At 42.4% G+C, this 27,893-nt stretch overlaps 2 protein-coding genes across 9 annotated transcripts; one reads left to right on the top strand and one right to left on the bottom strand.

The window, feature by feature from the left end:
* The first annotated feature begins 319 nt into the window (after positions 1-319).
* On the top strand, positions 320-3,344 carry LOC311113445 (phosphomevalonate kinase-like). The gene is made up of 5 exons (XM_084156658.1): positions 320-495; positions 619-682; positions 929-1,081; positions 1,323-1,452; positions 1,567-3,344. Exons 1-5 carry the CDS (start codon positions 377-379, stop codon positions 1,713-1,715), a joined length of 615 nt encoding a protein of 204 aa, XP_084012784.1. The 5' UTR covers positions 320-376; the 3' UTR covers positions 1,716-3,344.
* On the bottom strand, positions 3,336-27,280 carry LOC311113389 (uncharacterized protein; the record flags this gene model as incomplete). 8 transcript variants are annotated; one of them, XM_084156593.1, is made up of 9 exons in its annotated part: positions 3,336-4,701; positions 12,160-12,229; positions 12,359-12,421; positions 15,560-15,635; positions 16,407-16,477; positions 16,656-16,773; positions 17,314-17,447; positions 25,770-25,895; positions 27,167-27,280. In XM_084156593.1, 9 exons carry the CDS (start codon positions 27,278-27,280, stop codon positions 4,619-4,621), a joined length of 855 nt encoding a protein of 284 aa, XP_084012719.1. The 8 variants fall into 8 exon arrangements, with proteins under 8 accessions (XP_084012719.1, XP_084012720.1, XP_084012723.1 ...); XM_084156594.1 differs by lacking the exon at positions 15,560-15,635 and adding an exon at positions 14,742-14,817; XM_084156597.1 differs by lacking the exons at positions 25,770-25,895; positions 27,167-27,280 and adding exons at positions 21,488-21,804; positions 22,009-22,284.
* Between the last annotated feature and the right edge of the window lie 613 nt (positions 27,281-27,893).

Here is a 27,893-nt window from a genome sequence, read left to right as displayed (position 1 = left end):
TAAATATTTTACATTTCAAATGATCATCCTATTTCCGCATGTCAATGGTAAGGTCCATGGTATGATAACGATCTGTTACCGTAAACCTACGTAGAATATCGCCTCTACTATACATGACAGTTTTTTAAACCAACGTTTGCCCATCTTTTTAAAGTTGATCAAATGATAAGAATGACTACATCTTAAAATAAAATAACAATTATTCTAAAAATATTGTAATATGTATTTTTGTCAAAGGAATTCGATCAAATTAGCACATTTTATATTTAAATGGCGCTTGTTATGTGTATATGACTGTAACCCAAACAATCATCATGCCAGTGGTACGATTCTTGTGTGAACAAGGAGGCTAGCTACACTGTATCAAAAATAAAACATGTCAATGGATTGCTGCAATGTTATTTCGATGGCGACAGTAGAACCCAAACTCATCCTTTTATTTAGCGGGAAACGCAAATCTGGAAAAGATTACGTGACGGATTTGATTCACAAAAGGTACTATTGACTGTTAGCATACTGTACTGTTTACAAACCTATCAAAGCTATTATCGCTGAATTGAATACTCTATCAAATGTTATATTAGTTTAACAATGTGGTTTATGTATAATTTCTATCAGACTAGGTCCAGATGTTTGCTGTATCTTGCGTCTCTCGGGTCCTCTCAAACAGCAATACGCACAGGTTAGTAGAGTTGTGTACAGTAGTGCAACATCATCCTGGTCGATCCTCGGTGTGCAGGCTTGTGTTCCAGCTAATACAACACCTAATTCAGATGATTGAGGACCTTGCCTTGATGAGGTTAATCAATCACACTTAGTGCTGGGCAAGAACAAAAGCCTGCATGCCCAGTTGTTCTACAATACCCACTACTAGTGAATGGAGGATCACTACCACTGTCTCTCCTTATTTTACCCACTGTGTCGACAGGACCATGGATTGGACTTTGAGGAGCTGTTGGGAGCAGGTGAGTACAAGGAGAAGTACCGTGCTGACATGATCCAGTGGGGTGAGAAGCAGAGGGAGAAGGACCCAGGGTTCTTCTGTCATCTGGCCATCAAGGGAGCCCAGCAACCCATCTGGGTAAGATAACAAAATTCTCAAATGATCCAATGTTATGGGGATACACACTACAAGCCTAGTCCCACTATGTACGATTTATGGCAAACGCAAGTCTTTGAGTCAGGTCTTACTGACCATCTGCATATTTAGTGTTGGTGAAACGGAACAAATAACTTTTCCAGGCACTGCCTAATGAGCAGTTGAACCATAATGTATTGTGTCCTCTACCATTATACCTTCTCTAATCTCTATTGTGCTCCAGATTGTGAGTGACACGCGGCGTCTGTCAGACCTGCAGTGGTTCTGGAGGGAGTATCCTAATCAGTCTCGCTGTGTTCGGGTGGAGGCCTCAGAGGACACACGGAGGGAGAGGGGCTGGGAGTTCACAACAGGTACAATACCTACATTGATAGCATAATAATTAGTGGTGTAATCATGATCTTTCAGAGAAATACAATACCTCTTCAACAACAATCAATTCAACACCACACCCTCTCTCTCTGCAGGAATAGATGATGCAGAGTCGGAATGTGGGCTCGACCAAGGAGTGGATTTTGATTGGATAATCAAAAATGAGGGCGATGGATCACAACTGGAGGAGCAGCTTGTTACTGGGCTGCTCTCAATAGCCAAAGAAAAGGCAAAAGAGGACTGAAGTGGAGGGGACATTACACAGCTCTGCTGAAAGCTCTTATTGTTGAAAAGTGGAATTGGATATACATTACACTATTTTCTGTGAAAATCATAGAACACCTTTGATACACTGAGGAGCAGCAGAAAGTGAGAATATGTAGTATTTATTTATCTACAGTGTTCTGTACTATCAACTAAGTAGCAGGGCAAGAAGATTCAAATCTGAGCAAACACCCAAACGGTAGCTCTGACCGATGTAAGCGAATTTACAAGGATCACATACAGGTAACTGCCAAAATAAAGGAAACATTTTAGTAAATGAGGGCTACAAGGTATATTGAAAACTGGTGCTTCCACACAGGTGTGGTTCCTGACTTAATTAAGCAATTAAAACATCCCATCATGCTTATGGTGATGTATAAAAAATGCCCAGTTGCCCATTATTTTGGCTATCATGGCTAGAAGACTTTGAAAGAGGGGGGTCTCAAAGGAGCATAGCGTGTGTGTCTCAGTCACCAACTCTCAACCAAATTGAACCCATGGGAGATTCTGGAGCGGTGCCGGAGTCAGCGTTTTCCACCACCATCAAAATACCAAATTATGGAATTGCTCATGAAAGAATAGTGTCACAACCATCCAATAAAGTTAGACACTTGTAGAATATGCCAAGTTGCATTGAAGCTTTTACATTTTAGTCATTTAGCAGACACTCTTATCCAGAGTGACTTACAGGAGCAATTAGGGTTAAGTGCCTTGCTCAAGGGCACAGGCAGATTTTTCACCTAGTCAGCTCGGGGATTAGAACCAGTGACCTTTCAGTTACTGGCACAACGCTCTTAACCACTAAGCTACCTGCCGCCCCCTTTTCTGTTTGCTCAACACCCTATTAAGACACTATGTTGGTGTTTCCTTTATTTTGGCAGTTACCTGTACTTAGTGATGTCCTCACAACACATTTACATTTTAGTCATTTAGCAGACGCTCTTATCCAGAGCGACTTACAGGAGCAACACAGGAGGCAAATTTCACCAAGACCCAATGTGCAGATGTTGACTTAATCTGTACTTGTGTAAGTGTCATGTCAGTCTTATATTGTGCCATGTGTCATTTCGTTTTTAGAGTCTTAGATTGTAACATAGTTATTAACTGGGTTACTAGCAAGTAGAGTTTTAGTTCTAAATGGCTAGAAGATTAACTGGAAACCAGGAAAGTGCACATACGTTGACCCATGGTCAAATTAGCAAAATACTGCATTACACACCCATTCAACAGAATAAAACGTACTAGACACAGACATGATCAATGATCTAATAGCAGGGTAAATGTTAGTTCATAAAACATTTTAAAGTAGACATGTGGGAATCAATGTTCACATTTTAAACAAGCAGCTCCATAGCACTCCTCTCAATTAAAAAATTAAGAGTTTGGAGTTTACCTCAAGAGCAGCACCTATATTTAAGTGTTGTGTGACAAACTGAACAACATTTAAAAAAAGTATTTTGTAATGTCAATACGAATCATGGTCCTTTATTTTTTTAAATTGTGTCCATTTTTGTGTCATGATTATTACAATGAAAACATTACTGGTAACACAATGTTTACACCCTTAGCGTCGAGTGAAAAGTTCCAGTTAAACTTGATGCAATACTTTACTTTTTATTTCTTTATTAATTTTATAAGGTTTGCAGTTCACTTCATTTGCAGAAAAAAATAGTTTAATAATCTATATTGATAAGAGGTTTAATACCCTTGTGTCCCTTCTCCCTATCCCTCCTCATTGGCCCCTATGCTTCCATTTTGGCAGTGGAATGCGTAGTGATTGGCTGATCACTCCCCTCCCCTACATCTTATCGGGAAAATTAACAATTAGCTTAGAGGACTAAGGCTGCAATTGGCTAGAATATCTGCGTCCAATTCTGTCTGAAGCTATACGACACTTATATCCCTTCAATGAACTACGACTCATTCACAATTCAATTTCCTGATCTTTAAGTGGGAAGATAACTGCAAAACAAACCGTTCAGTTTACAGTAACTTGTGATAATGGCCCTTTTTGGAAAATGGCTCCATATAAAACAAAATACAAATGCCATGCAACTAAACAAAACACTTCTCCCTTATAAGAAATAAACATGTCACCCCCAGCCCATACTTGTAAATGAACACAAAATCCTTGACAAAAGGTAGCACAGTTGTGGACCCTCTGGGCATTGGCACAGTAGAAAAGCAGTGCTTGTGTAGGGATATTCCAGCAGAGGGTGAGTGGTTTGAGGCGATATGTTGGTAGGGCAAGTGGTTCAGATGGGGGACAACAGGAGAGAGTTAATGATCAAAATGGTGGTCCCATTCCAAAGGGAGTCATAAGTTGGTAAGAGTTGTTACCCTCGCCACCTTCCTGTGTCCCAGTGGACACCAAATATCCCCGTAACAAGGGTTGTTATCAGAACAGGAGAGAAAAGACTCAAAGTATTTAAACGCTTACAGCTAAACAGCTAGCAGCCAAAGAAAGATAATAGGAGTCGCCTCAAAACACGTAAATCACACGCCTAAGCTGGAATGTGTCAAATTAGAAACCTGTGATTAACACTTAAGACGTGGGTGCTTCAGTAAATGTTGCCGTTTTGAGACTAAAAGATTGCTATGAAGAGAGGCTACAAAAAAAGGGGATGCTCATCAGGAGAGCATCCGCAGATACTGGGGTGGAATGTGGGAGAGGCGGTCAGCCATTTTGGTCTACTGGGGAAACACGTTTGGCTAGGTGTGGACTGAAGAAAGTGCTACCTTCACCAAAAACAATGAACAGCCCCCCCACCCCCCTGCTAAACAGTCAGCCAGCACAGACAGAGAGACAGGACCAGAGGTGAGGGGGTGGAGCGATAAGAGGTGGTGGTGAAGAGGAGGCCAGGCCGCAGCTCCAGTAGCCACTCAGAAGCTGTTGAGGTCCTCCAGGGTCTTGTCCAGGGTGGCGTGGATGTTGACATTCTCCTCCTTGGCGTTGGCTAGCGCATCTGTAAATCACACACAATTTAGAATGAATGAATGTAAGATAAGGATCCTCCTGGTGGTGAGATGAGGACGTAAGAGGCAAGACATTGAGATGTTAAAGTGGTGTTTGAGTTTTGTCAAGATGTCTACTACACTATAGTGGAGCAATGGCGCAACATCAAGGGCTAAACCATCTCAATCCACATGACAAAACCTCCTGATAGCATAAAATCAGTACATGACTACTTTGAAAACAATATACCTTGTAGCCCTCATTTACTCTCTATTTCTGTAACTCAGAAACTGCATTTCTGCAACTCCACAAGCCACAACATGGTATAGCAACTGGTCAGATATTGAAGTTGGAGATCCCCCATAATACCATGGGTCAACAGATATCAGAAAGTGCTTCCTTGTAATTTTAGCAGTACCTCAAAAGGGGAACTTACACCAAACCATAACATTTGAATACAACTTCTCTATAGAGTGACAGAACCAAATATGTAAGACTTAATCTGTAGAACAAAACCCGGGGTGACTATTAAGGTGAATTCTATGACAGATCCTCATAACTCACAAGGTCTCCATAGAGTAAAGAGAGCCATGTTGTATGCTATACATTGTGGAGGTTTGGTATCACTAGAGAATAATTCCCTATTTAACTACAGTATAAATCACCTTGAAACTAACACAGCCCGAGCTACTGTATTGCCTTATTTATCTCTGACAGAGCGAGAACATGGCAGGCATTTGTAGCATGACGTGATCTACTCATACTAACATTAAAACATTTAATAAAAATAAGTCTGACCTGTCAGCTACACTTTTCTAGCAGCTACATTTACAATTTAGGCCTTTAGCAGACATCCTTATCCAGAGCAACTAAAAAGCACCCTAAGGAAAAGAAAACGAAAAATATGTTTAAATATGTCCACAGTTTCAGCCCCCCCTCAGGTTCTCTGGCAGGTTATTCCAGAGGCTGTGGGCATAATAACTAAAAGCTGTCTCTCCATGCCTCTTGGTCCTAGGCTTTGGGATAGTTAAAAAAAGGCCAGTGCCAGAGGACCTGAGGGACCTACTGGGTACATAACTTAAAAGCATGTCTGACATGTATTGGGGTACACAATCGTGGATTGACTTAAAAACCAATAGAAGATTCTTAAAATGTATTCTAAAAAACACAGGCAGTCAGTGCAAAGACCTTAAAACCGGTGTAATGTGTGCTCTCCGTCTGGTCTTGGTCAGTACCCGTGCTGCAGCATTCTGTATGTTTTGCAGTTAAATCAATGGCTTTCAATGGCTTTCTTGCTCATACAGTAGTCAAGCCTGTCAACTTAAGGTAGCTAAGTACGACAACCACAAAGCAGCGATCAGCAAAATCAGTGCTAGTCAGAAAACACAAGTCCATGTGCTAGTGTAAGAAAGTACAACAGTAGTGGGTTTTTTCTTTTTCTCACTATGAACATGTTTTGTTTTGTCCTGCCTGCATGGGACAGCAAGTGTTACATTTGTATGACTATTTAATTAACAGCATATTGGTTGATATGCTAGTATAGCTATCATCTCTAAGTTTCTCAACATTAAGCTTTATTTGGTATTCATCACAACTTTAGATCGGTAATTTACTAGCCAACGTTGCCAAAACTTATTTTATTAAACTGGTAAGAGACCCTCCATGAAATCTTAGCTGGCTTGAACAAGAAAAATATTTGTAAAAGCATGCTAGAAATGTATTCACTCAGCCAGCTTCTGCTTAAATTTTTGTAGCCAACCTAATTATATTTCTAACTATCAGTAGCACACAGTCATGGTGCATTAGATGGAAACAATGACTGTATATATTAAATGGACAAAGCCATCAATCACGTGACACCATTCATTCCTATGTGAAGACTCAAAAGTACATCTAATGAAGTCAGTTAAGATGGCGTCTCATTGAGACATAACATGCGCAGTTAGAGCTACTCCAGGAAGTGAAGTTGCAGGCTAGCTCAGTGCTGCCCCCCTCATTGAGTAACTCAAGTTGAAGGCCACCCGGGGTAGTGCAGGCTTCCATTAGCAACTAAAATGTTCTGTGCGCAATTTTAAAATAACACATCTGGTGTATTAGAATCAATTATTGGTACCATTATTTATTATTTACGCGAAGATTTCCATTTTTCCATTCACTATAAATGGGGGATCCTGTTTTCTGCTAACAATCCCTGGAGTACCGCGGTCAGCTTTTAACTTCTGTTGCTTAAATGAGAGGGGGCAGTAGTTATCCCCTGGATGGAAACATAAATAATTTGCTAATGATTTACTTAAATTGCCTACAAGAATGTAGTCTAATATACATTTTATAATAAACGTTTACAGACACACATACACTGCATTCGGAAAGCATTCAGACCTGAACTTTTCCACTTTGTGATGTTACAACCTTATTCTAAAATGGATTAAATTGTTTCCCCCCCTCAATCTATACCCAATACCCCATAATGACAAAGCAAAAACAGGTTTTTAGAAATGTTTGCAAATGTATTTTAAATAAAAACTGAAATATCACGTTTACATAAGTATTCAGACCCTTTACTCAGTACTTTGTTGAAGCACCTTTGGCAGTGATTAGTCTCGAGTCTTCTTGGGTATGATGCTACAAGCTTGGCACACCTGTATTTAGGGAGTCTCCCATTTGTCTCTGCAGATCTTCAAGCTCTGTCAGGTTGGATGGGGAGCATTGCTGCACAGCTATTTTCAGGTCTCTCCAGAGTCCAGGCTCTGGCTGGGCCACTCAAGGACATTCAGAGACTTGTCCCGAAGCCTCGACTGCGTTGTCTTGGCTGTTGTGCTTAGGGTCGTTGTCCTGTTGGAAGGTTAGCCTTTGCCCCAGTCTGAGATCCTGAGCGCTCTGGAGCAGGTTTTCATCAAGGATCGCTCTGCTCCGTTCATCTTTCCCCTCGATCCTGACTAGTCTCCCAGTCCCTGCCGCTGAAAAACATCCCCACAGCATGATGCTGCCACCAACATACTTCACCGTAGGGATGGTGCCAGGTTTCCTCCAGACGTGACTCTTGGCATTCAGGCCAAAGAGAGAATCTTGTTTCTCATGGTCTGAGAGTCCTTTAGGTGCCTTTTAGCAAACTCCAAGCGGGCTGTCATGTGCCTTTTAGTAAGGAGTGGCTTCCATCTGGCCACTCTACCATAAAGGCCTGATTGGTGGAGTGCTGCAGAGATGGGAGAACCTTCCAGAAGGACAACCCATCTCCACAGAAGAACTCTGGATCTCTGTCAGAGTGACTATCGGCTTCTTGGTCCCCTCCCTGACCAAGGCCCTTCTCCCCCGATTGCTCAGTTTGGCCGGGCGGCCAGCTCTAGGAAGAATCTTGGTGGTTCCAAACTTCTTCCATTTAAAAATGATGGAGGCCACTGTGTTCTTGGGGACCTTCAATGCTGCCCAAATGCTTTGTTATCCATCCCCAGATCTGTGCCTCGACACAATCCTGTCTCGGCGCTCTACGGACAATTCCTTCGACCTCATCGCTTGGTTTTTGCTCTGACATGCACTGTCAACGGTTGGACCTTATATAGACAGGTGTGTGCCTTTCCAAATCATGTCCAATCAATTTAAATTTACTACAGGTGGACTCCAATCAAGCATCTCAAGGATAATCAATGGAAACAGGATGCACCTGAGCTCAATTTCGAGTCTCATAGCGAATACTTATGTAAATAAGGTATCCGTTTTTTTTTTTATACATTAGCAAACATTTCTAAAAACCTGTTTTCACTTTGTCATTATGGGGTACTGTGTGTAGAGTGATGAGAAAAAATATTTAAATCAATTTTAGGATAAGGCTGTAACGTAACAAAATATGGAAAAAGTCAAGGGTGAATGCACTGTATATCTGCTGAATTGTAGGTAACCTGCCTTTTCAGCTAAATTTGATACACAACTTTATTTTACAGTTGTGGGTCTTGTGATTTCTTTATGGAATGGCTGAATGAGAAGTGGATGATATCGATATACCAAGACTTTGACAATGTTAGACTAAGCATTAAAACTGTCAATCTGCGATTTCTACATATATTGTTTGGGACTGATATAGGCTAAACCCATTGATTCTTGAAGAATATAACTTATGAATGCCTCCTGAGCATAGTAGAACTGGCCTACCCCATCAGAACCCAAAATATAAGCTTGTTTTACTGCATTGTTTGCAAACAATGTAATTGTAAACAAACAATGTATAGCCTCAAAACATGGTTAAAACTATAGTTTTTATATCATGGACGGCCACTCCTTGCGTCCATAGCTCAGTCTTATGATTTTGATGGTGGTTGCATTTCTCCAGCCTCATCCCTTTACCAAAACAGTGGTGGGGTGACTAATTGTTTGAACTGCAGATGTTAAGAATATAACTTTTAAAACAATTAATTAATTGGTCTTCATTTCAAAACATGTTGCAAAATTCTCAGCAGTACCTTTATACAAAATGGCACCATTGAATATTGTGATCGTGATTTTATGCTATAATATAAGTATGCTATGGTAATATTATCCCTGTTCCACCCCTAATGCATTTATGGAAAGATAGCAAACATAAGGTAGTAATAAAGGGTTGTCTATTTAGTTATGGATGTGTAATGAATTCTGTAGATTTATGTAAATTACCAAGTTCATATTTTGCATTTTGATAGTCATTGCTCAGTCGACTCATTTTGTGCAACCACAGGCATGTCATTTTGATGTAATTGAATAGTAATAATTCATTTTAGGCATCTTGTCAAACTACTTACTGTTGCATTAGCTGTACAATGACAATGCTGTGTGTACTGATACTAACTGTGTTTTGAATACCTACACTGACTGAGCGAGTCATTATTACAGGCTTTTCCACTTCAGTAACAAGGATGAGTGAGAGTGAATTTACCTACACTTTCAAAAATCATAAACGTGCAGAAATGTTCCTGATGTTAGGCCACATCAAAAATACAATATTTGCACAATTTCAATAATTAGTGCACTGACCAGGTTAACGTGCTACCAGCATCTGTTTTTGTAATCTTCTTTAGGTTATTTTACATTTGCAAAAATGCTATATTTGCACATTTGTATACTTAGTTCTGACAATTTAATAATACTTCACCTGCAAATCTGTTTTGAGCTTTCCTCTTTTGGGTCACTTTATAAGACGTGACTCAGAAGGGTGAAAGGTGAAAGTGTGAGAGAAGGGTAAGGGTCTGTTCCACACCTGTAATCTAGGATTACACAAACCTGGTCTGCAAGACTGGATCTTCTTTGAGTGATCACCAGGACATATTTAAAACAATTATTTGTGTCTTAAGGTGTTATGCCTTTGGTGCAAATTCAACAAATGCAGCAAAATCTAGCCTAACATTCATTCATACCGGTTTTAAGTGCTTATTGTGCCCACATTAATGCTTGTGATAACATTTTCTTGATCAGAATACATCCGCTTTCACCCTTAATTTCCGTGAGGGAGGGGTGCATCAGACCATACTGACCCACCTTTGGTGACGCAGGTGATGCAAATCAGTGAAACCAATGAAACCCAGACAGTGTGGACAGCCAAAAACCAGTGAACTCAGACAGTGAACTCAGAGAGCACAGACAGCCAAGGCATTCTTTTCCCCCCTCTCTTCATTAGGTACAGAGAGACAGTCACAAATACAGAGTGTGTGAACATGGGTTTGTCAGAGGGCGAGCAGTGCAGTACAGATAGGAAAGGAGCCCAGACAGATGGACAAAAAAAAAGGAAGACAGTAACCCAGAAACTCAGCCAGCGTGCTGGCCGCAACTGTGCCAATGACAAAGGGAGATGGAGAGAGAGAGAGAGAGATAGGAAGAGACAGGCACTGGTGACTACGAGGAGGGTATGGTTCTTTCTCTCTAGAAAGGAAAGGGGGAAAGAGGAGGAGGAAGAGGGAGAGAGTGCGCAACCGTTGTGGCAGTTCAGGCAGACCGAATTCAGAGTGTATTGGGTTTTCCAGAAATCTAACGAGTCCAATTTATCTGAAATACAGAGATGGAGCAATGGCAATTTAACACTTCAAATAACACACCATGGTTATTGTTATCATGGGGTGTAAAACGCACAGCAAACCTGCAATCCATGCAACTGCAAAACACACCATGCAAGACCGGAGTTAAAGGGCAACTCTACCATTTTTCAACCTCGTTTTCATTATCTCCAGCACAATACTACCAGTGTCAACATATGTAAAAACGGCACATTTAAGTTTTGTTAAAAATGTTAAAGTTCTACCCGATGATATCATCAAAAGTTTAAACATTTCAAAAACAGTGATTTTTCAGACAATGAGATTCACGGTGACGTGGAGAGCAAGCAAATACCCTCCCTTGGGCTAGAAACTCATTGCAGGTTTTGAAAATTGCTTTTATTTATCCTACCCTGTGATGTCAGAAGCATAATTTTTCTAGGACCTTTTTAACCACAAATCATAGAAACGTGCTGTTTTCACATATGTAGACACTGGTTTGGTGCTGGAGATGATGAATGATGTTAAAACATTGAGGAATTGGCCTTTAAGTGTATTACAGTAGAACACTAGGAAATTCAAACTTGTAATTGAATTAGACTGATACAAAATCGCCCAACTAACCAAGCAGATAACATACACACGCACTGCAACTCAATAGCTTCAAATGGAATCCCTGAGCTAGACTAGAGTCAAACGCATTGATTTCCATAAAAATATGGTAACTTTGTGTAAGTAGGCCCATGTGATAGTGTGTGAGCCATATCTACATATCAAAGTATCAGTGTTTGTGCCTTGTGTTGTACTGTTGCCAAGGTGACAGCTCACATCCTAACTTTGCAGAAGTGAGTGAAAAGATAAAAGGGGAAAGCTCAAGGTCTCTGGATCTGTTCTTCTACCACTGCAGATTTACTTGTAGCTACCGTATGCTTGTATCCATCTACAATGTGCCTATCCCTAGAGTGAGAATACGTATGTTTACATGGGTGTAGATGCATGAAAGTATGTGTACATGGTAGGCTATGCCTCAATACATTGTTTAGTGTGATACATTTTCCAGCACAAACATCCAAAGGCTACCAGAGCCCATTCCACTACAATAGTTCCCTAGCAACTCAACTTGTTCCATCCTCTTATGACAGTCTGCATACTGTTACTGAATCATACTGTTATTAACACGCAATAGCACACTCCAGTTCAACCCACACCACACAGGCATCTAAATGAGTATTTACATGGAGGTCATGTCATTGAGGGCATGGTCCAACTCCTCACTAATGGCTTTGTACTTCAATTTCTGTGCATAGAGCTCATCTGTGGGTGCACAGAGGGGAGAGGAGAAAGGGATGAGGAGAGATGTACATCAAGGAGGATGGAGAGAAAGAAAGCCAGAGCGAGGGCACAGGAGGGAGAGTACAGTTTATAAAACCTTATAACAGTCCTGTGAATTGCAACAATGTGGAGAGTGAGAATCCTACCTTCCAGGTCATCAATGGTCTTTTCCAGTTTGGCCACTGATCTCTCAGCAAACTCAGCACGGGTTTCAGCCTATGGGAAAGTATCACAAGTTTATTAAACCCCCCACCACAGCAATACAGGCACATACCACAGCAATGCTGTGTGTATGGACAGTCAACCATTCAGAGCTTCGTGATAAGTGTTTCCGGGGAATCTCACCTCTTTGAGTTTGTCAGTCAGGATCTTGATCTCCTCCTCATACTTGTCCTCTTTCTGGGAGTACTGTAGGGGACAAAGGGGGAGGAAGGAAGAAAAGCCAATCAGAAAACCACACGTTTGGGACACTAGAGAGTCCTCAGGCCTATTCAGGACAGCGCATCATCATCACAGAGCATTCACAGAACAGCCATGATTATTCTGTCATGTAGTAGAAAGAATCAGCTCTGCACATTAGTGGAGACAGAGCGACAAGAAAATGACAAAACAACGCTTAAGACAATAACTCAAATCTGTTTTCAGCCATCAGAGGTAGCTGGCAGGCTTATTAAGGCCTTACAACAGCACTTCATTTAACTGCATAACCCTAACATCTTTCCAACTCTAGCAGACGTGTGCTATGCAACAACAAAAAAAGAAAAATAAGAGGGTGGCGGGGGACGGGACATCTGCGACTGTAATGAGGAACAGATACTGACCTGCAAAGAAACCCCCTGGGGGGGGGGCTACAATTAGGAGAAACTGATTCTTATTATTCCTCATCCCTTTTGAGTACTCAGTCTGGTCATAAGCTTTTGAATGTGGCTGCTGTACTATTTGTGTTTGTGTCGAAACAGGTTGCCAGTGGCAACTCCAACCACTACCACCACAGACAGAAGGGGTAACCCAGACACGGCACGGGGCTATACGTTTAGAATGTTCTCACCACGAAATATGGTAGTGAGAGGAAGTCAAGTCTCGGGTAGTGAGAGATGATGGAACTAGGTAAAGGTGGGCCGACATTTCTGTTCCCAAAACTAGAATCTGTTATGGACACAGTGCACTAAGTTTTAGACCCGACGCTTCGCAAAAAATTGCGTTGTTTAGAAGGAGTGCAAGGTCGAATTGAGTTTGTGCACACGCGCACTTCAGAGGAGGCGTTCCCTAATGGGAATATATGCTACAACGCACCAATAGGATCTCGCTAGCTCATGCTTAGCCCACTTCCTTGTTGTTCTGCCCACTATGCTTAATTTGCTCCCACTGTAAACGACACAGATGAACTATCTTGGGTTAGTTATAAATATCTTTGCTACCACCTTTGTGCGGACTGAGCAGCAACAGTGCAGTAGGAAGGCATGGGCTGTGACGCTTTTGAGAGAATGAGGGAGTGAGGTGTGTCGACTGATCGCGTGACTCAACCTCAACATGCCTGAGGAGTTTGAGATGGACCGTTTTTCTATTTGTGCAGCTTTCAATGTAGCTAGAGTTTGGGTGGGAGAAGAAGAAGAATGAAAACAAAACAAACAGGCTTCTCTCGTCGGATGACATCATTGGCAGACACTCGTCTGGCAATGGGAGTTTGCTGAAAAGGCCTCTTTCTCTGAGCTACAGAGCACTGGTGTTGTGCAGTAGTGTCATCACCCTGAAGGGGGGGTTTAGGGGAGATGTTGGTTTGCATTCTTGCAGCTGCAAAGTCAGGGTGTGGCCTGTTATCCAGAAGAGCTTAAGGATTACATCACAGCAGACAACCACCATGCAGACTCCCCGTATAGCTCTAGCTAGCCTCCCTCCCTGCCCAGAAACACCTTAGTTAGAACCAGTCCTGGGCCCCTTCAGATGGGGGAGAGGAGTGGATGTTCATGGTTGAGGAGAGAGTCCCTGGTGAGCTTGTTTTCATGCCTGCTCGTATGTACTTCCTCGTTCCACCTTTTAAATGGCAACAGGAGAAAACATGTGTATCTGGAACATGGGGATGGAATTTACTCAGGGTTGGCAAGCTTTCTAGAGCTGTTAAGAGTAATTCTCTCTACGTTCCAGACAATCTAACGTCTGACTTCGTTGCTGCCTGGGATTTTGTGTGGCTGGCAGTTTGATTGGTCGGTTCTTTGTGGTTTCATCCAAATAGAGCTCAGCTTATGTTGCACATGCATGTGGTTACTGGGGCATGTCTGAAACGCAACTGACTTGCTGAGGCTGTGGGCGGGACGCAATGCCAGACACCGTTACAAGGCAAACAGGTCTGCATCTACTTGATAAATGAAGTTGTTGGTGATGACACGTGGCATTATAGACTACAGTCAAGCATTTTGTAACATATACCAGTACACATGCTTATTAAAACATTACAGATTAAAAAATACTAAGTTAAGTTTATCCCTTATAGCAAACCAAACATTTGAAATTCAGGTTATGCACTGATTCACAACATCCAGGGTTATGGTCATCATATTGTAGTTAAAGACATTCACCAGCAACACTCATTTTCCATTCCCCTCATTTCAGTTCAATAAGGCTTTGGAGGGTTTTAGGTGGTCAATGGACCTGTAGTCGTCTCCAGGACTGGCCTGGGTGCAGTTACGTTCAGTTCCAAAAGCATGCAGGGTTTCCCCTCCCTCCTTCCTACCTTCTCAGCTTGGGCTTCCAGGGACTTTAAGTTATTGCTGACATTTTTCAGCTCCTCCTCCAACTCGGCGCATTTGCTGCAGTATTTTTTAGTTTTTTTTGCGGTTCATTTGGGGTTGGGTTTTTTAGTAGGGTGTGGGAATAGGGGATGAGGAAAAGGGTGGATAGAAGAGGGAGGGAGGTGAGGGAAATGAGAACAAAGGTCAATAAGGTGGGGGGAAAGGAAAAGACATGTGACAATGAACAGGGGAATTAGAGGGTGGGGGGATAGAGAAAACAGACGGAGAGATTTACAAAGAGAAACACAAGGAGAGAAAGGTATGAACTTTAACCTCGGAGGAATGGGACCGAGACCATTCTGCTACAAACTAAATAATATCCCAACAATACAAAGCATAGACTTATCATACTGATAAACCAAGGGAAAATGTTTGTGGTCAAATACTCTTAGTAAACTTGGAATATGGAGCGCCTGTAGGTCTCGATAAAGCCGGGTAAATTCATGCGGATGGTATGCAGAGCGTTTGAGAGAGAGAAGGAAAAGTGAAAAGGAGCACACATGAGAAGGGGAAAGGATCGCGGAAGCAGCAGCTATAGAGCGGTCAGTCATGCAGCCAGATGAATGCAGGAATTTATGTTAATGAGGGCAGGAGGACCTAAAATCCCTGTGTGCATTCCTGGTCCTCACAAACCTAGTTCAGAGGGTCGTATTTATGGACATCTGTTATGAAGACCTTAGTCAGACCTTTTGAGGGTCCCCATAAGGCACAATTTCTGTGTCCTGTAGTTGGTAAGAACAGGGAGAAAGGGGGGTGGTACCTTGTCCTCAGAGGCCTGCAGGCTCTTCAGTGATTGGTCGAAACCCCTCAGCTGCTCCTCCAACCTCCGGGCGTTGCTATTAGTGAGTAGGAGGGGGGGGGTCACATGACACGGAAGCACATGCAGAAAGAGAGCAAAAGAAAGAGAAGGACAGAGAGAGAATGGACAGAGAAAGACATAAGATGGAGGGAAAGAGAAAATGGTAACCGACAAAGGGACATGTCGGTATGGTAAACCCAGGACACATGCACACACAACAGGCACATACGTATGGGGAGAGGGGGAGGACAGATTGGATATTATCATGGTACTGTTATGGCATTCCCACTTTTATGCTAATGATAACTTGCTAGTTTAGTGCTAGCAGACATTTGAATACTTATTTCCTATTACAGCGATACTACAGGTAATTACAAAAGTAACAGTATCGTTCTGTTGCATACTAAATGCAGCAGATAAACATGTCATTATAAACACCTCCAGTTTACTGTTTAGTAAAACAAATCTTCAAAACATGTAAAAGTAAAGTGACATAAAAGTGGGTGTGCAGTTACTACTGCTGTGATGAGAGCTGTGAGGAGAGCTGTAATGTGAGCGAACGCGTCATGCAATCAGGCAAAGCCCGGGCAGCCCGACGTGTTGGGGCCAGTTTAGTAACGCCATGCAAAAGGTGTGGCTGAAACCCATTGTGGCTTTAAACTTACTTCTGCAGTGTAAGAGTGAGTGAACTAATGAGTGTTTATGTGTTCTGCTACAAGCTTAAGCAGATGTAGTGTATGACTGCAGGGGAGCGGCACAGTGAGATTGATTGTGTGTGCACTGTGACGTATGTGAAAAAGCGACTCACCCCTCGGCCAGCTCCGCCCTCTCCTCTGTACGCTCCAGATCACCCTCAATGATCACCAGCTTACGAGCCACCTGTAGGGGTAGAGAGAGAGGAGGAAGAGAGCAAAGTATAGATAAGAGCAGGAGGAAGCAAGAGAATGATAGAACAAAATAAGTGGTGATGTGCGATACAAGACTTCTTCAGAGGCCACATCAGAGCCTTGTTCTAGATGTGTGACGTGTGTTGGGGGGGGGGGTCTGATGAGCTCACCTCCTCATACTTGCGGTCGGCCTCCTCAGCGATGTGCTTGGCCTCCTTCAGCTGAATCTCCTGCATCTCCATCTTCTCCTCATCCTTGGAGGCCCTGTTCTCAATCACCTTCATACCCCTGAGAGAAAGGGAGGTAGAGAGAGGAAGACAGATTGGCATGAGAGAGCCAAACGTCTTTTGACCTCAATTACCATACTACAGTGTATTGCAGCCTTAGCTTTCTGCACGGGAAATACTGTAGGAGAAACACAGGTGAGCATATATCTGTATAGTTTGGTGGCAAACTACCTCTACAGCTCTCCTCTTCTACTGATATGTGATCCCTATGGTGTCAGGACCCTATAATGCAGGCCAGATCGGAGGAGGGGCACTGATACAAAGAGGTCAGGGGGCAGTGTGTGAGAGAGTGAGAAAGTGTCCTAGCCTATATACAAACCCAGCAAACCTGTTCATTTACCCACAGGGTACTCCCTCAAATAGGCTACTTCCAGCTCACACCCACCAATGACCTTGTCCCACATCCTCTCTGCTTTAAAACCCTGACAGGAAGTCAAAAGCCTCCCGCTTAGAGAAACAGGAAGTGGCATCAGAGGAAGTGAGGCGACCCAGTGAGGATTGAGAACACCGCCCCACCTCCACCCCTTCAAATCACACACACCTCTCGCTCTCATCTGCAGCTTTCTCTGCCTCCTCCAGTTTCTGCAGAGCGGTGGCCAGTCTCTCCTGGGCCCTGTCCAACTCCTCCTCAACCAGCTGGATACGCCTGTTCAGAGAGGCCACCTCAGCCTCAGCCTGGATGGGAAGAGAGAGGGACAGAGAGAAGAGAGGTTATTGAGAAGTAATGTACGCCATAAGCTCACAAATGCCCTTTGAGACACACAACGATACAAGCCCATCTTTAGAGAGGCCTCTTCCAACACAGACAGCACATCATGACATACCGATACCTTTAAAATCACGAAATAAGGATATTTCACACCAACTCAACCTTCGATATAGAGAAGGATTACAGAGTGATGTAGCCTACAATCACATAACACACTGGTAGAGTGCGCCTCAGCGGAGTGTGAGTTACTATGGCATAACAACCAGCAGTTATACTCAGACACACACAGGCCTGTTTAAGGACACACCTCTCCCTCAGCCTGTATGTATGTGTGGGTGAGAGAGAGAGCGCAGCACTCTCCAATGAACTGGAACAGAGCTGGGAACATGTGAGTGTGTGCTTGCAGAGTCTTTGTAATGGACACCAACCCGTCACATTTGATCACCATAAGATTTTGATACATTTAATGCACACAGCGAATCTCTCCCCGATTGATGTGCTGGTGTATGGGTTAGACATGCCAGTGGTCTCTATGGCCATAAATGGCACTAATTGGGCACACCAGCCTAGATGACTGTGCTGCCTACCCTGGGTGGGTCGGGTATGGAAAAGCATGGGCGAGAGAGAGAGAGAGAGAATGCACAGAGACGGATGAGGGGAAGGTTAAAGCACTTGGAGTGAATAAATGTTTTAGTGCCTTGTAAAGAGTAGCCTGACTCTGTTCTCACTCTCCATGCCTTGGAGCAGAGGAATAATGCGTGTCAGAGAAAGAGCAGTGAGAGATGGATAGAAGGCTTACTAAGCCTTAGATAGCCACAACCAGATGGATAGATCAGAAGGAGGCTAACACTGACACAGCTCAGTATATAATGCGAAGTACATTGAGGATTAGGACTTCACACTTTTGGACTGTCTATTACTGGTCATACCTCAGTCGCTAAATTGTATGCATGTACCATCTAGTAAATCTGGATGAGACCAATCATAAATGGGTAAAGAGTTTGTCCAACTATAGAGTTGGGCGCCATGATGCTGCTGCCACTGTTTTCAAAATGCCCAGGAGACGCTAGCATGACAGCCATGGAATCATGTCAAAGAGTATCAAAAGCTTTTAGGTTGAAACCACAAACTCTTATCTATGGCTTTGGGTAAGACCATCTGTCAGATGAAAACGATGTAAATCTAACACTAGAATATTGAGACAGACCACCAAACTAAAAACAGAGGGGGTGCATAAGCAATGAAAGCACAGCACCTTTCAGATGTAGATGTTTACGGCAACACTTGATTAACTACCCCTACTATACACACACAACAACCAAAGGCAACCTGCTGTGGCTGTATGAAAGAACGACTTCGGAGCACAGACAAACCTGGTTGCCATGGCACTGGCATGCAAGTGTTTGACAGCCTGCACGAGGCCAGCGCCATAGAGATATGCAAATCAGCACCCACTCAACAGCCCTGGCCCCTGCGGATCCCTCACACCCTTGAAACATCACTGTAACCAATGAAAAGAGTGCTATTAGTTACCTACTTCCTGTTTGACCAAGCACATTCTGGAGGTGGTATTTTGCAGCTATGGTGGTGGATGTATGAATTAATTTACTATTCTAGATTATTGGAAGTGAGGAGCATGTGTATGCATCTTCAAATTCCTCTATGGTGGAGAATGCTGTAGCAGAGACATTTCAGCTCTAGACTTAAGAATGAGGTTTCTCTAGTTAGCTTGGTGGTGTTTAGTGTTTGTACACCTTATGACCAAGATGCAACATGATCTGAGTCTTCAGAGGAGCTTATGTAGAAGAGTAGTAGCATTTCTGAATACTGTAGACTTCCAGAAGGCCGAATCAGACAGGTGGAATGATACAACATAACTCCTCCAGACTAGGCCTGATGATTTATTCTGTGGGAAAGGGCCAAACATTCATTGTCAGGTTGTCTTCCTCTTAGGTCACTTTTTTAAATGTATACCCACTAAGCAGGTAGCTTAGTGGGTAAGAGCGTTGTGCCAGTAACCGAAAGGTCGCTGGTTCTAATCCCCGAGTCGACTAGGTAAAAATCTGTCGATGTGCCCTTAAGCAAGGCACTTAACCCTAATTGCTCATGTAAGTCGCTCTGGATAAGAGCATCTGCTAAATGACTAAAATGTAAATATATAAGCACGACTCATAACCAACATTATTTTGTCATCCATTGTAATTTCTTCTGACGGCAGCCGCAAAAAGGCCCCACCACAATCAGTTGGCAACCACACTTCCTGTGCACCATAGTAGAATGACTCTGCAGGAGCCTCACACGCATCCAGCGCGGGCCTCTGTGCTAGAGTATAACTGTTGTCCAAGAGACGCTCTCATTTAAAAATGACTGTCCACGGTGTAGGCCATTTATTTCAGTCAAAAGCTCTGGAATAGCTGTATATATCCAGTCAGTTAATGTATTGCATTTGTTTTGCTCCAAGTAACAGTAGCACTTGTGTACCTCCCTGAAAAAGACACTGAGCGCATATCAGTGACAACATGCATGTCTTGTAGGAGTTTTATCATGGGATGAAAGGAGAAAACCATACAGAAACATATGCTTTGTATCATCTGTGTGTGACCAGGTTAATCTAGAATTTAACAAGAGAATTACAACTGGGGACTGGGCCAAAGTAGTTCGCCATAAAACCGCAATAAAGAGTGCAATAAGTGTTGCACTTTGTGGCAACGCAGGCACTTACATCACTAGCTACTAGTTAACTTAGAGAGGATGAGGAATTTGGCAAGTTGTTGAGGGCCAAGCCTAGGGGCAAACGTTTGAAATTCCAGTGAATAGGGAAATGCAGGGACAACTCACAAACTATTCAAAGCATTTGACCGACTTTCAATCATGCAAAACATATTGGAATTAGCATTGCACAAATAAAACATATCCAATCAATGAAAGACGCAAAGACCTTCGGGTACAATTATTCTTAAGATAATTGGAAATGCAGGATGTCCATAGAGATGGATAGAGGACACATCTTTGTATCTGTGCCATTATAGCATCTGCGACAGCATGGGTTGGTTGCTTAGCAACAAAAGTGCACAACTATGGGGCAAAACAGACTGGGTTGGCTTAGATTGTAAGCTATATTTGGTTGCCAATGTTTTTAGAAAACATAAATAAAATGTACAAAATGAGAATTTGTCTCAAATACATTGTTACAGTTGTTGGTTAGCTAGCTAATTTGAGCCATATTAGCATTGACATGAAAGCAGTAAAAACACCTCAAAACAAGACATGGTATCAAGAACATGATGAAACGTGCTGAAACTAGCCACTTACGACTCCCCACATGGCAGTTTGTCATTCTTGTTAGCAATTTGGCCATCCAGAATAACAACATGCTGACTTCTGCCCCAAGGAAGCGCACACATCGTTTGTCATGTTGTCAGCTAACCCATCTATTGAAACCATATCAGTTTTAAAAGTAGTGTAAAGCCAATATTGGTGGCACCTGTAGTGCTGGAGTCCTGAACAAAATCTTGTCTCAGTCATTTATTGAGGCCACTAGATGGCTGTTATAGCTTAAAGCCATTTACAAACCATTGTACCCAATTTGAATACAATGTGCTGATCATTGGCTGATTGCTCCCAACCCATAGGAATCCCCACCCAGTTGACTACTTTAAAATGACACACAATGGCAATGTCCATGCTAAAACGAGTTATAGCCATGATGAGCCTTCTATCTCTCTCTATGAGGACGCCCAACTCCAGCTAGCTGGCTATCTGATTTAGCTAGTTTTAGCAGGAATTTGTCACATCTTTCACCTCCAATATGAGGCTATTGGACCCAGCGAGCTGAAGAAACCGACAAAAATAGGTGCTAATGGTAGGGGGTCCAGTTCAAACAGTACTAGAAAGTTGCCATAACATCACAAATCAATGCATCTAGCTACGACCTGTAACTAGCATCTGGATAATTCAAGGCCTAACGTTCGCGTTGGCAGATGCCGGAAGGTTATTTCAACATTACCTGTTCCCTTGACCGCTTCTCCTCTTCAACCTGTCTTTGCAAGATTTCGGCTCTTTCCTCGGCTTCATCCGCCTGTTGCTGCAAAACTTTAATTTTTCGCTTCACTGCCTCGATGCTGTTGGCCATTATCTTTAATTAATTTAGTTTGCTAGCTAACTTAGCTAACTTGCAAAGATTGAAAACGTGTTTTTGATACTAGCTCGTGCAGGATGCTAATGTTAGTCGTTCTAGTTTGATTGGTTGCAAGCTGGCAAACGTCGTTCCCGATGCGATGTTTTCCCGAACAGACACAGCAACGCCCCGTCAACGAGTCCAAACTGGAAATCAGAACAGAGCTTCGTTTCTTTCAATCTAACGTTACTCAACACTGTAAGAAGTCAGCTTATAAATAGTCTAAATTAATTCTTAACGGCAGACAAATGTAATGTGCATAAAAACGTTCAACTCCAAGTAGTTAGATTGATAACTATGCCGAATGAATCAATTAGACTAGCTTAAAAACTGTAAACCAAAGTTTTCACCTCGATGTGTCAATGGACAGACAGCGTCGTTAGCTAGCTAGCGGCTAAAGTACATGCTATAGGTTCGAATGGCAGTTCCAACAACACGAATACAAGTAGAATTTTCCTTTTAAGCAAAATGTATGGGCGATGGTTCCAGTTGTCTATTGAAGACGAATAAGCAAATTGCAGCGAATTTGGAGGCAAGCTGTGCAAAGAAGACGGTTGTTCGGTCTCTCTCTCTTTCCCTCCACTGCTCAGTTGCCTTGTTCTCTTCTCTTCCTTATTTCAACAGACAGCACGCTTCCGGTCTACTCCGCCCTGTCAAAGGGGAACTGACGCATTATATATTCCCGCCACCTGAATAATTTTGACTTTTTCCAAATGATAACGCAATAAAGTTCCCCACCGCAAAGACAATGAAACAGTAAACAAATCAATTGTCATATTTAGAGCTAGCTAGTAGCTCAACCTGGTCTCAAAACATTTCGTATTATTATGTACGTAAATCCGAGATTTAGTATGAAACGTTACGTTTCGTATGGTATGTATTAATTTATGGATGTCCATCACCCATTTCGCATGATATGTTACGAATTACAATTTGTATTACATGTTACAAATTAGAAAAATGTAAAATATGTTACGAATTTGCAAAACATTCAATATGTTTTGAATTTGCAAAAAGTACAGTATGTTACGAATTTGCTAAACGTATTATATGTTACAAATTCTAGATAGGTGGCTAACGTTAGGTAGCTGGCTAACATTAGCTAGGCTACGGGTTAGGGTTATGTTTAGGAGTTAGGTTAAAGGGTTAAGGTTAGGGTTAGGGGAAGAATTAGCTAAAAGGGTTAAGGTTAGGGGAAGGGTTAGCTAAAAAGGGGTAGGGTTAGGGGAAGGGTTAGCTAACATGCTAAGTAGTAGAAAAGTAGCTCAAAAGTAGTAAATAGTTGAAAAGTTGCTAATTAACTCAAATTATAAATTTGTCCGGGATGAGATTTGAACTCGCAACCACCCCGACCAACCACCTTACTTTCGTTTTTTCTTTAAGTAACCATCTGTCTTATGTAACCATACCAAATGTAACATATCATATTCATTTGAATGTCTTTGATTTACTATTACTATGTTACGTCTAGTCTATGAGACCAGGCTGCAACACACACACTGGGCACAGACATCAATTCAACATCTGTCTATTCCACGTTGGTAGAACGTAATTTCATTGAAATGACATGGAAACAACGTTGATTCAACCAGTGTGCCCAGTGGGTAGTAATAAGGTTAAGCTGAAGCAATATCTTTATTTTTCATGTATTACTTGTGTCACTATAGGTCTAGGTCCTGTCTGCAGTGCATTGTCATGGAACTCTTGGCTAGCTGCCTTCAGCTCACAGGGCCATCTGTCCAAGCTGCATATGCCAGCTGGCCAGGTCATTATCTGGACTGGAGAGCAGTGAGTGGTTTTATTTAGCATAAAGAAGATGCATACTGCCGTGTAATGCTCTGGCTAATTGTGAAATGTGTTGGCTTGAGACCCTTGCTTTTAGCCCATGCTCAGTTGACACATCTTGCGGAATAAAAATGTTGTACGTGATGGTTTTAGTGTATGTAAATATTAATTCCCTGGTATTCAATGGATGTGCGATGGCTTAAGTTGCGTATTACTGCTCTTTTCCCCAATGTATCCAGAAATGTGCACCATGGTCCATGGGGGCTGTCCATGGACAAGCGTTATTGTCAAATTGTATGTGGACTTGAGAATGGCTTGTCTTACCACTAGATGTCCCTGTGTTAACACATACTGTACTAGCCAGTCTGGCTGAACCGCTACCTGGGCTTGAGGAGATGATGAATATGACGATATCTCCTCTCGCCCAGGATCCTTTAATTCAAAGTCCAATTAACAAGCTCTGCAAACGTTATAATATCAAAATACGTTCGGTACTCATTCGGTACACACCAAAATATGAATTTTTGGAGAGCAACTATCGTCATTACTGCCGTTACGCACGGTATGTGCTTCCAAAAAATGTATAAATAAAATGTATTTATTGTTTTTTACCAAGTTCGCATGCGCCAAATCCATCTTCAGCACCTGCAATAAAATCACTAATTGCTGCCACGCACAGGTCGGCTGACCCAATAGCGCTACAGTATCCCAAAATATAATTGATTTAATTTTTATTTAGACCTTTTTTGGAAGTACATACCGTGTGTAACGGCAGTAATGGTGATAGTTGCTCTGCAAAACTCCATATTTTGGTGAGTACCGAACATATTTTGACATTATAACGTTTGCAGAGCTGGTTAATGGGACTTTGAATTGAAGGATCCTAGGCGTCAGAAGAGATCTTGTCATATTCATCATCTCATCAAGCCCAGGTACTGGTTCCGTTTTTTGGGGGGAGGGGGCATATGAATCACGAGTGGCGTTACATTTTATTTTAAACGTACGTTATGATTTAAATTAATTAAATAATCAAATGATAATTGGATACTGGATGAGTTATTTTGGTCTGCCTTTGTAACTCTAACCGAACAGTGCAATGTCAAAAATAAGACTGCAGTTGATGTCTTGCCTGTTTCTTAAGTCTCTTGTAATTTAATTAAGGATCAGGAAACACTAGCAACTCCATTAGAAGAGAAAGTAATTTGTGCCACCCACACGTCTCCCAATACAATGTTCCAGGAAATATTATCTCAACAAAGAGCAAGCCAATCGTTTGAAACGCGTCCCAAATCCTCAGTAATGGAGCAGTGGACACCCCACGACTCCACAGTCGATTACACCAGTCTGGGTATATTAATCGTCCCCACTACACTCTCCCTAGTCACCGGGAACACAATGATGACAGGAGGAATAACAGCAGTGACATGGCGACACTATTAGCACTAATCCCCCATTGGCTGCCGGGGGGGGGGCTAGTAGCCAGCTGGCTATGCAGAGTGACACCCTGTCTAAATCAATGGCTCTGACCCTTGAGACTAACTAAAGACTGAAGGGATATTCTGTCTTGGCAACTGAGACCACAAGTCATGACACCATGCTATTAGAGTGTCTGCCACCTCTGAGATGCCACACGAGCCAAGGCATAGATGTGGTCCTCTGTAGCTCAGCTGGTAGAGCACGGCGCTTGTAACGCTAAGGTAGTGGGTTCGATCCCCGGGACCACCCATACACAAAAAAAAATGTATGCACGCATGACTGTAAGTCGCTTTGGATAAAAGCGTCTGCTAAATGGCATATTATTATTATTATTATTATGTTGTTATCTTTATCCTCACTGAGGATTCTGGTTCCTCTCAAGGACTCTTACTGCTTTTCTTCTTCAGGGCCTATCTACCACATGGTATGGACCAGCAGGGGGGTTTGACAGCATTGTGTTTATGACAGTGTCTGTGTAGACATGGGCTTTGCAACCCCCCCCCCCCCCTTTCCTCCACCCCTACCATTCTGACCTCTCCTGTTTTAAACCCCATGGTATTTTGGCATGGGAGAGAGAGCCTTCTCAGGGCTTTGCCATAACAAGGCAAACTATTAGTGCGGCATGTGGATGTGCTATATCAGGGAAGTACTTCCCTGACAAAACCATTTAATCATTGTCATGGGACAGATAGGAATAGAGGGATCAAAAGAAGGTAGAGAAAGGGTATGGGCCTGAGGCTGAGCTGTGTGTGTGGAAACTAATATGATGGGAAAAGAGGCCTTGTTTGTATGTGTGGGTGTGAGAGAGCAGTTTGTGTCGTGTGCTGTTTGGTGTGCCGACGGAACTTACATCTGCAGCTTTCTTGTCTGCAACCTCCAGCTTCTCCTGGGCATCCTTCAAGGCCTCAGAGTATTTGTCCAGCTCATCCTCAGTCCCCTTCAGCTTCTTCTGCATCTGGATCAACGCATCGTCATGCTGACGGAGGAAAAGAACAACAGACAGGGAGGAGTGGGAAAGAGAGAGACAAAGAGGCAGAAAGAGAGGAGATGGAGAGACAGTGAGGAGAGGACAATAGAGCGAGGGAGAGACAGTATGAGAGGATGGTTGAAGGGAAGAAACTCAGAGTAAGACAAGCCAGGACATGTGAAGACCAGGCTACAGAGTGGAAAGAACCACACATACAGCAGCAAGACGTGAGAAGGAGAGGTCAACATCACAAGGTTTCCGAAAACATATTTCCATAGGACAAAACTGTTCATTGAAGTCATTGGGAGATTAGAGCACACAATCATGTTAGGTATCACATATTTCAAGGTACAGTTCATTGCTTAGTGAACAAGACTATTTTGGAATGATATAATGATTGGTCGCCTTTGATGAGGAATTGATCCCAAACATCCACAAGTATGAGTAGCCGAATGAATGTGTTGAGGGGTTACAGTGTCAAAGCCTTGTGGGTATTAATATCCCAAGGCTCTCAGCCTTCGTCCCTGGCCTGCTGTGTAAAACTATTGTCTGTCCTTGTCGTTGTTCACAACCCTACTGTTGGATTCCAACTTGGGGACAGGAGGACAGCTGTCACTGTCAAGAAGAATGCCCACACGCACAGTCTTATTATAGTTTTATGGAGCTATATAATGGATATAATGTCTCTCTTTGTCTTTTCCTGTGACTGTCTGTCAATTAAGTTTAGGACTTTATAAAGGCTCCTGGCTGTCAAACTTGGATTTGTCATTTGGATATTTCTTTCTACGTTTCGGTAGAAATACCAAGATAATTTGTTTGCATTCTTCAAACAACTCCGCCTTGAACTTCCTAAATATTGTTATCATTGAGTTTTAAAAAAATACATACACATAGTTAATAAATATGGTATATGCCATAATATATATTAGCTTGAAGAATAGTTATTATAATTTGTGTTATTTATTGTTAATAACACTTAGTGTATACATAGGTTGCTTGCCTTCTCTAAGTAAAAATTTGCTTTTAAATATTCATATTAAATTCAGCGTTAACAGACCCATTTTGAATTTGAGCTCTATTGTAAGGCCTCAAGATTAACCTTCAGTTGACCTCCCCTAACCAAGGTATGGTTAGCATCTTAGCAATTGTTGGCCTACTTGTGTTAGCATAGTATTCGGCGTGCAAAGTTAATCAACTGTGTGTGAATTAGCATCACCTAATTACTTCCTAACTAGAATTCTACTGAGAATACTAGCCTAAACTAGGCTAGGTGTCCCCACCTGCTTGCTCTTATCCTCAGCTGCATTTTTGTCAATCTCGGACTGGTCAGCCGCTTCCAGAGCAGTCTCCTTATCCATCTTCAGCATCAGCATCTTCTTCTTGATGGCCTCCATATTGCCGGTGTTTGGTTAGGCTCACGAGGCGAATAAATAAACGTGGATCACTTTCTGGAGAAGGGCTCAAGGAGGATGAGTTGGAGCCCAGAAAGAGATAGGGAGAGAGATGGACGGATAGAGAAAGGGGTGAAAAGAGAGAGGCCAAACTCAGACTATCATAGGGTGGGTGGTTTTATATTTGGTGGAAAGGTTGGCCACTCCCACATCCTATGCCGCTCCTCTAACCTATTTTAAGGCTCCTCCACTGACCAAGGCCTCTAAACTCATTATTCAACTCTGTGTGTCCGTCAAAATCTATCTCAAACACACACACACACACTTTCTCTCTGACACACACTCGCACAATGTGTGCCCACTCTAACTATCTCTCTTACACAAACACACACACACAAACACACACACTGGTATTGCTTCTATGGACATGAAACGTCCCCTCTTAAAGTCCACCCCCAAAAATGAACTACTACTAATAAATGTCTCCCAGTTTAGAAACCACAGTCATTGTAAGTTGTAAATCAGTTGGAGGAATGGAGATAAAAGACATGTGGAGGAAGGTGAGACCAAAAAATTGACAATAATGAAATGGCGGAAGTAGAAGAACACTCCCTGA

The sequence above is a fragment of the Coregonus lavaretus genome (genome assembly GCF_964263955.1).
Source record: "Coregonus lavaretus genome assembly, chromosome: 3".
In the NCBI taxonomy this organism is placed as follows: domain Eukaryota; kingdom Metazoa; phylum Chordata; class Actinopteri; order Salmoniformes; family Salmonidae; genus Coregonus; species Coregonus lavaretus.
Note: the sequence above shows the minus strand (reverse complement) of the source record. Positions and strands in the feature narration are given on the sequence as shown.

What these genes read in the sequence shown, in the direction of transcription:
- LOC311113445 (XM_084156658.1), top strand. Translation starts at nt 377, where the DNA reads ATGTCAATGGATTGCTGCAATGTTATTTCGATGGCGACAGTAGAACCC. An exon ending in ACGGATTTGATTCACAAAAG is followed by an intron (nt 496 to 618) that starts GTACTATTGACT and finishes AATTTCTATCAG; the next exon opens with ACTAGGTCCAGATGTTTGCT. An exon ending in TCAAACAGCAATACGCACAG is followed by an intron (nt 683 to 928) that starts GTTAGTAGAGTT and finishes CTGTGTCGACAG; the next exon opens with GACCATGGATTGGACTTTGA.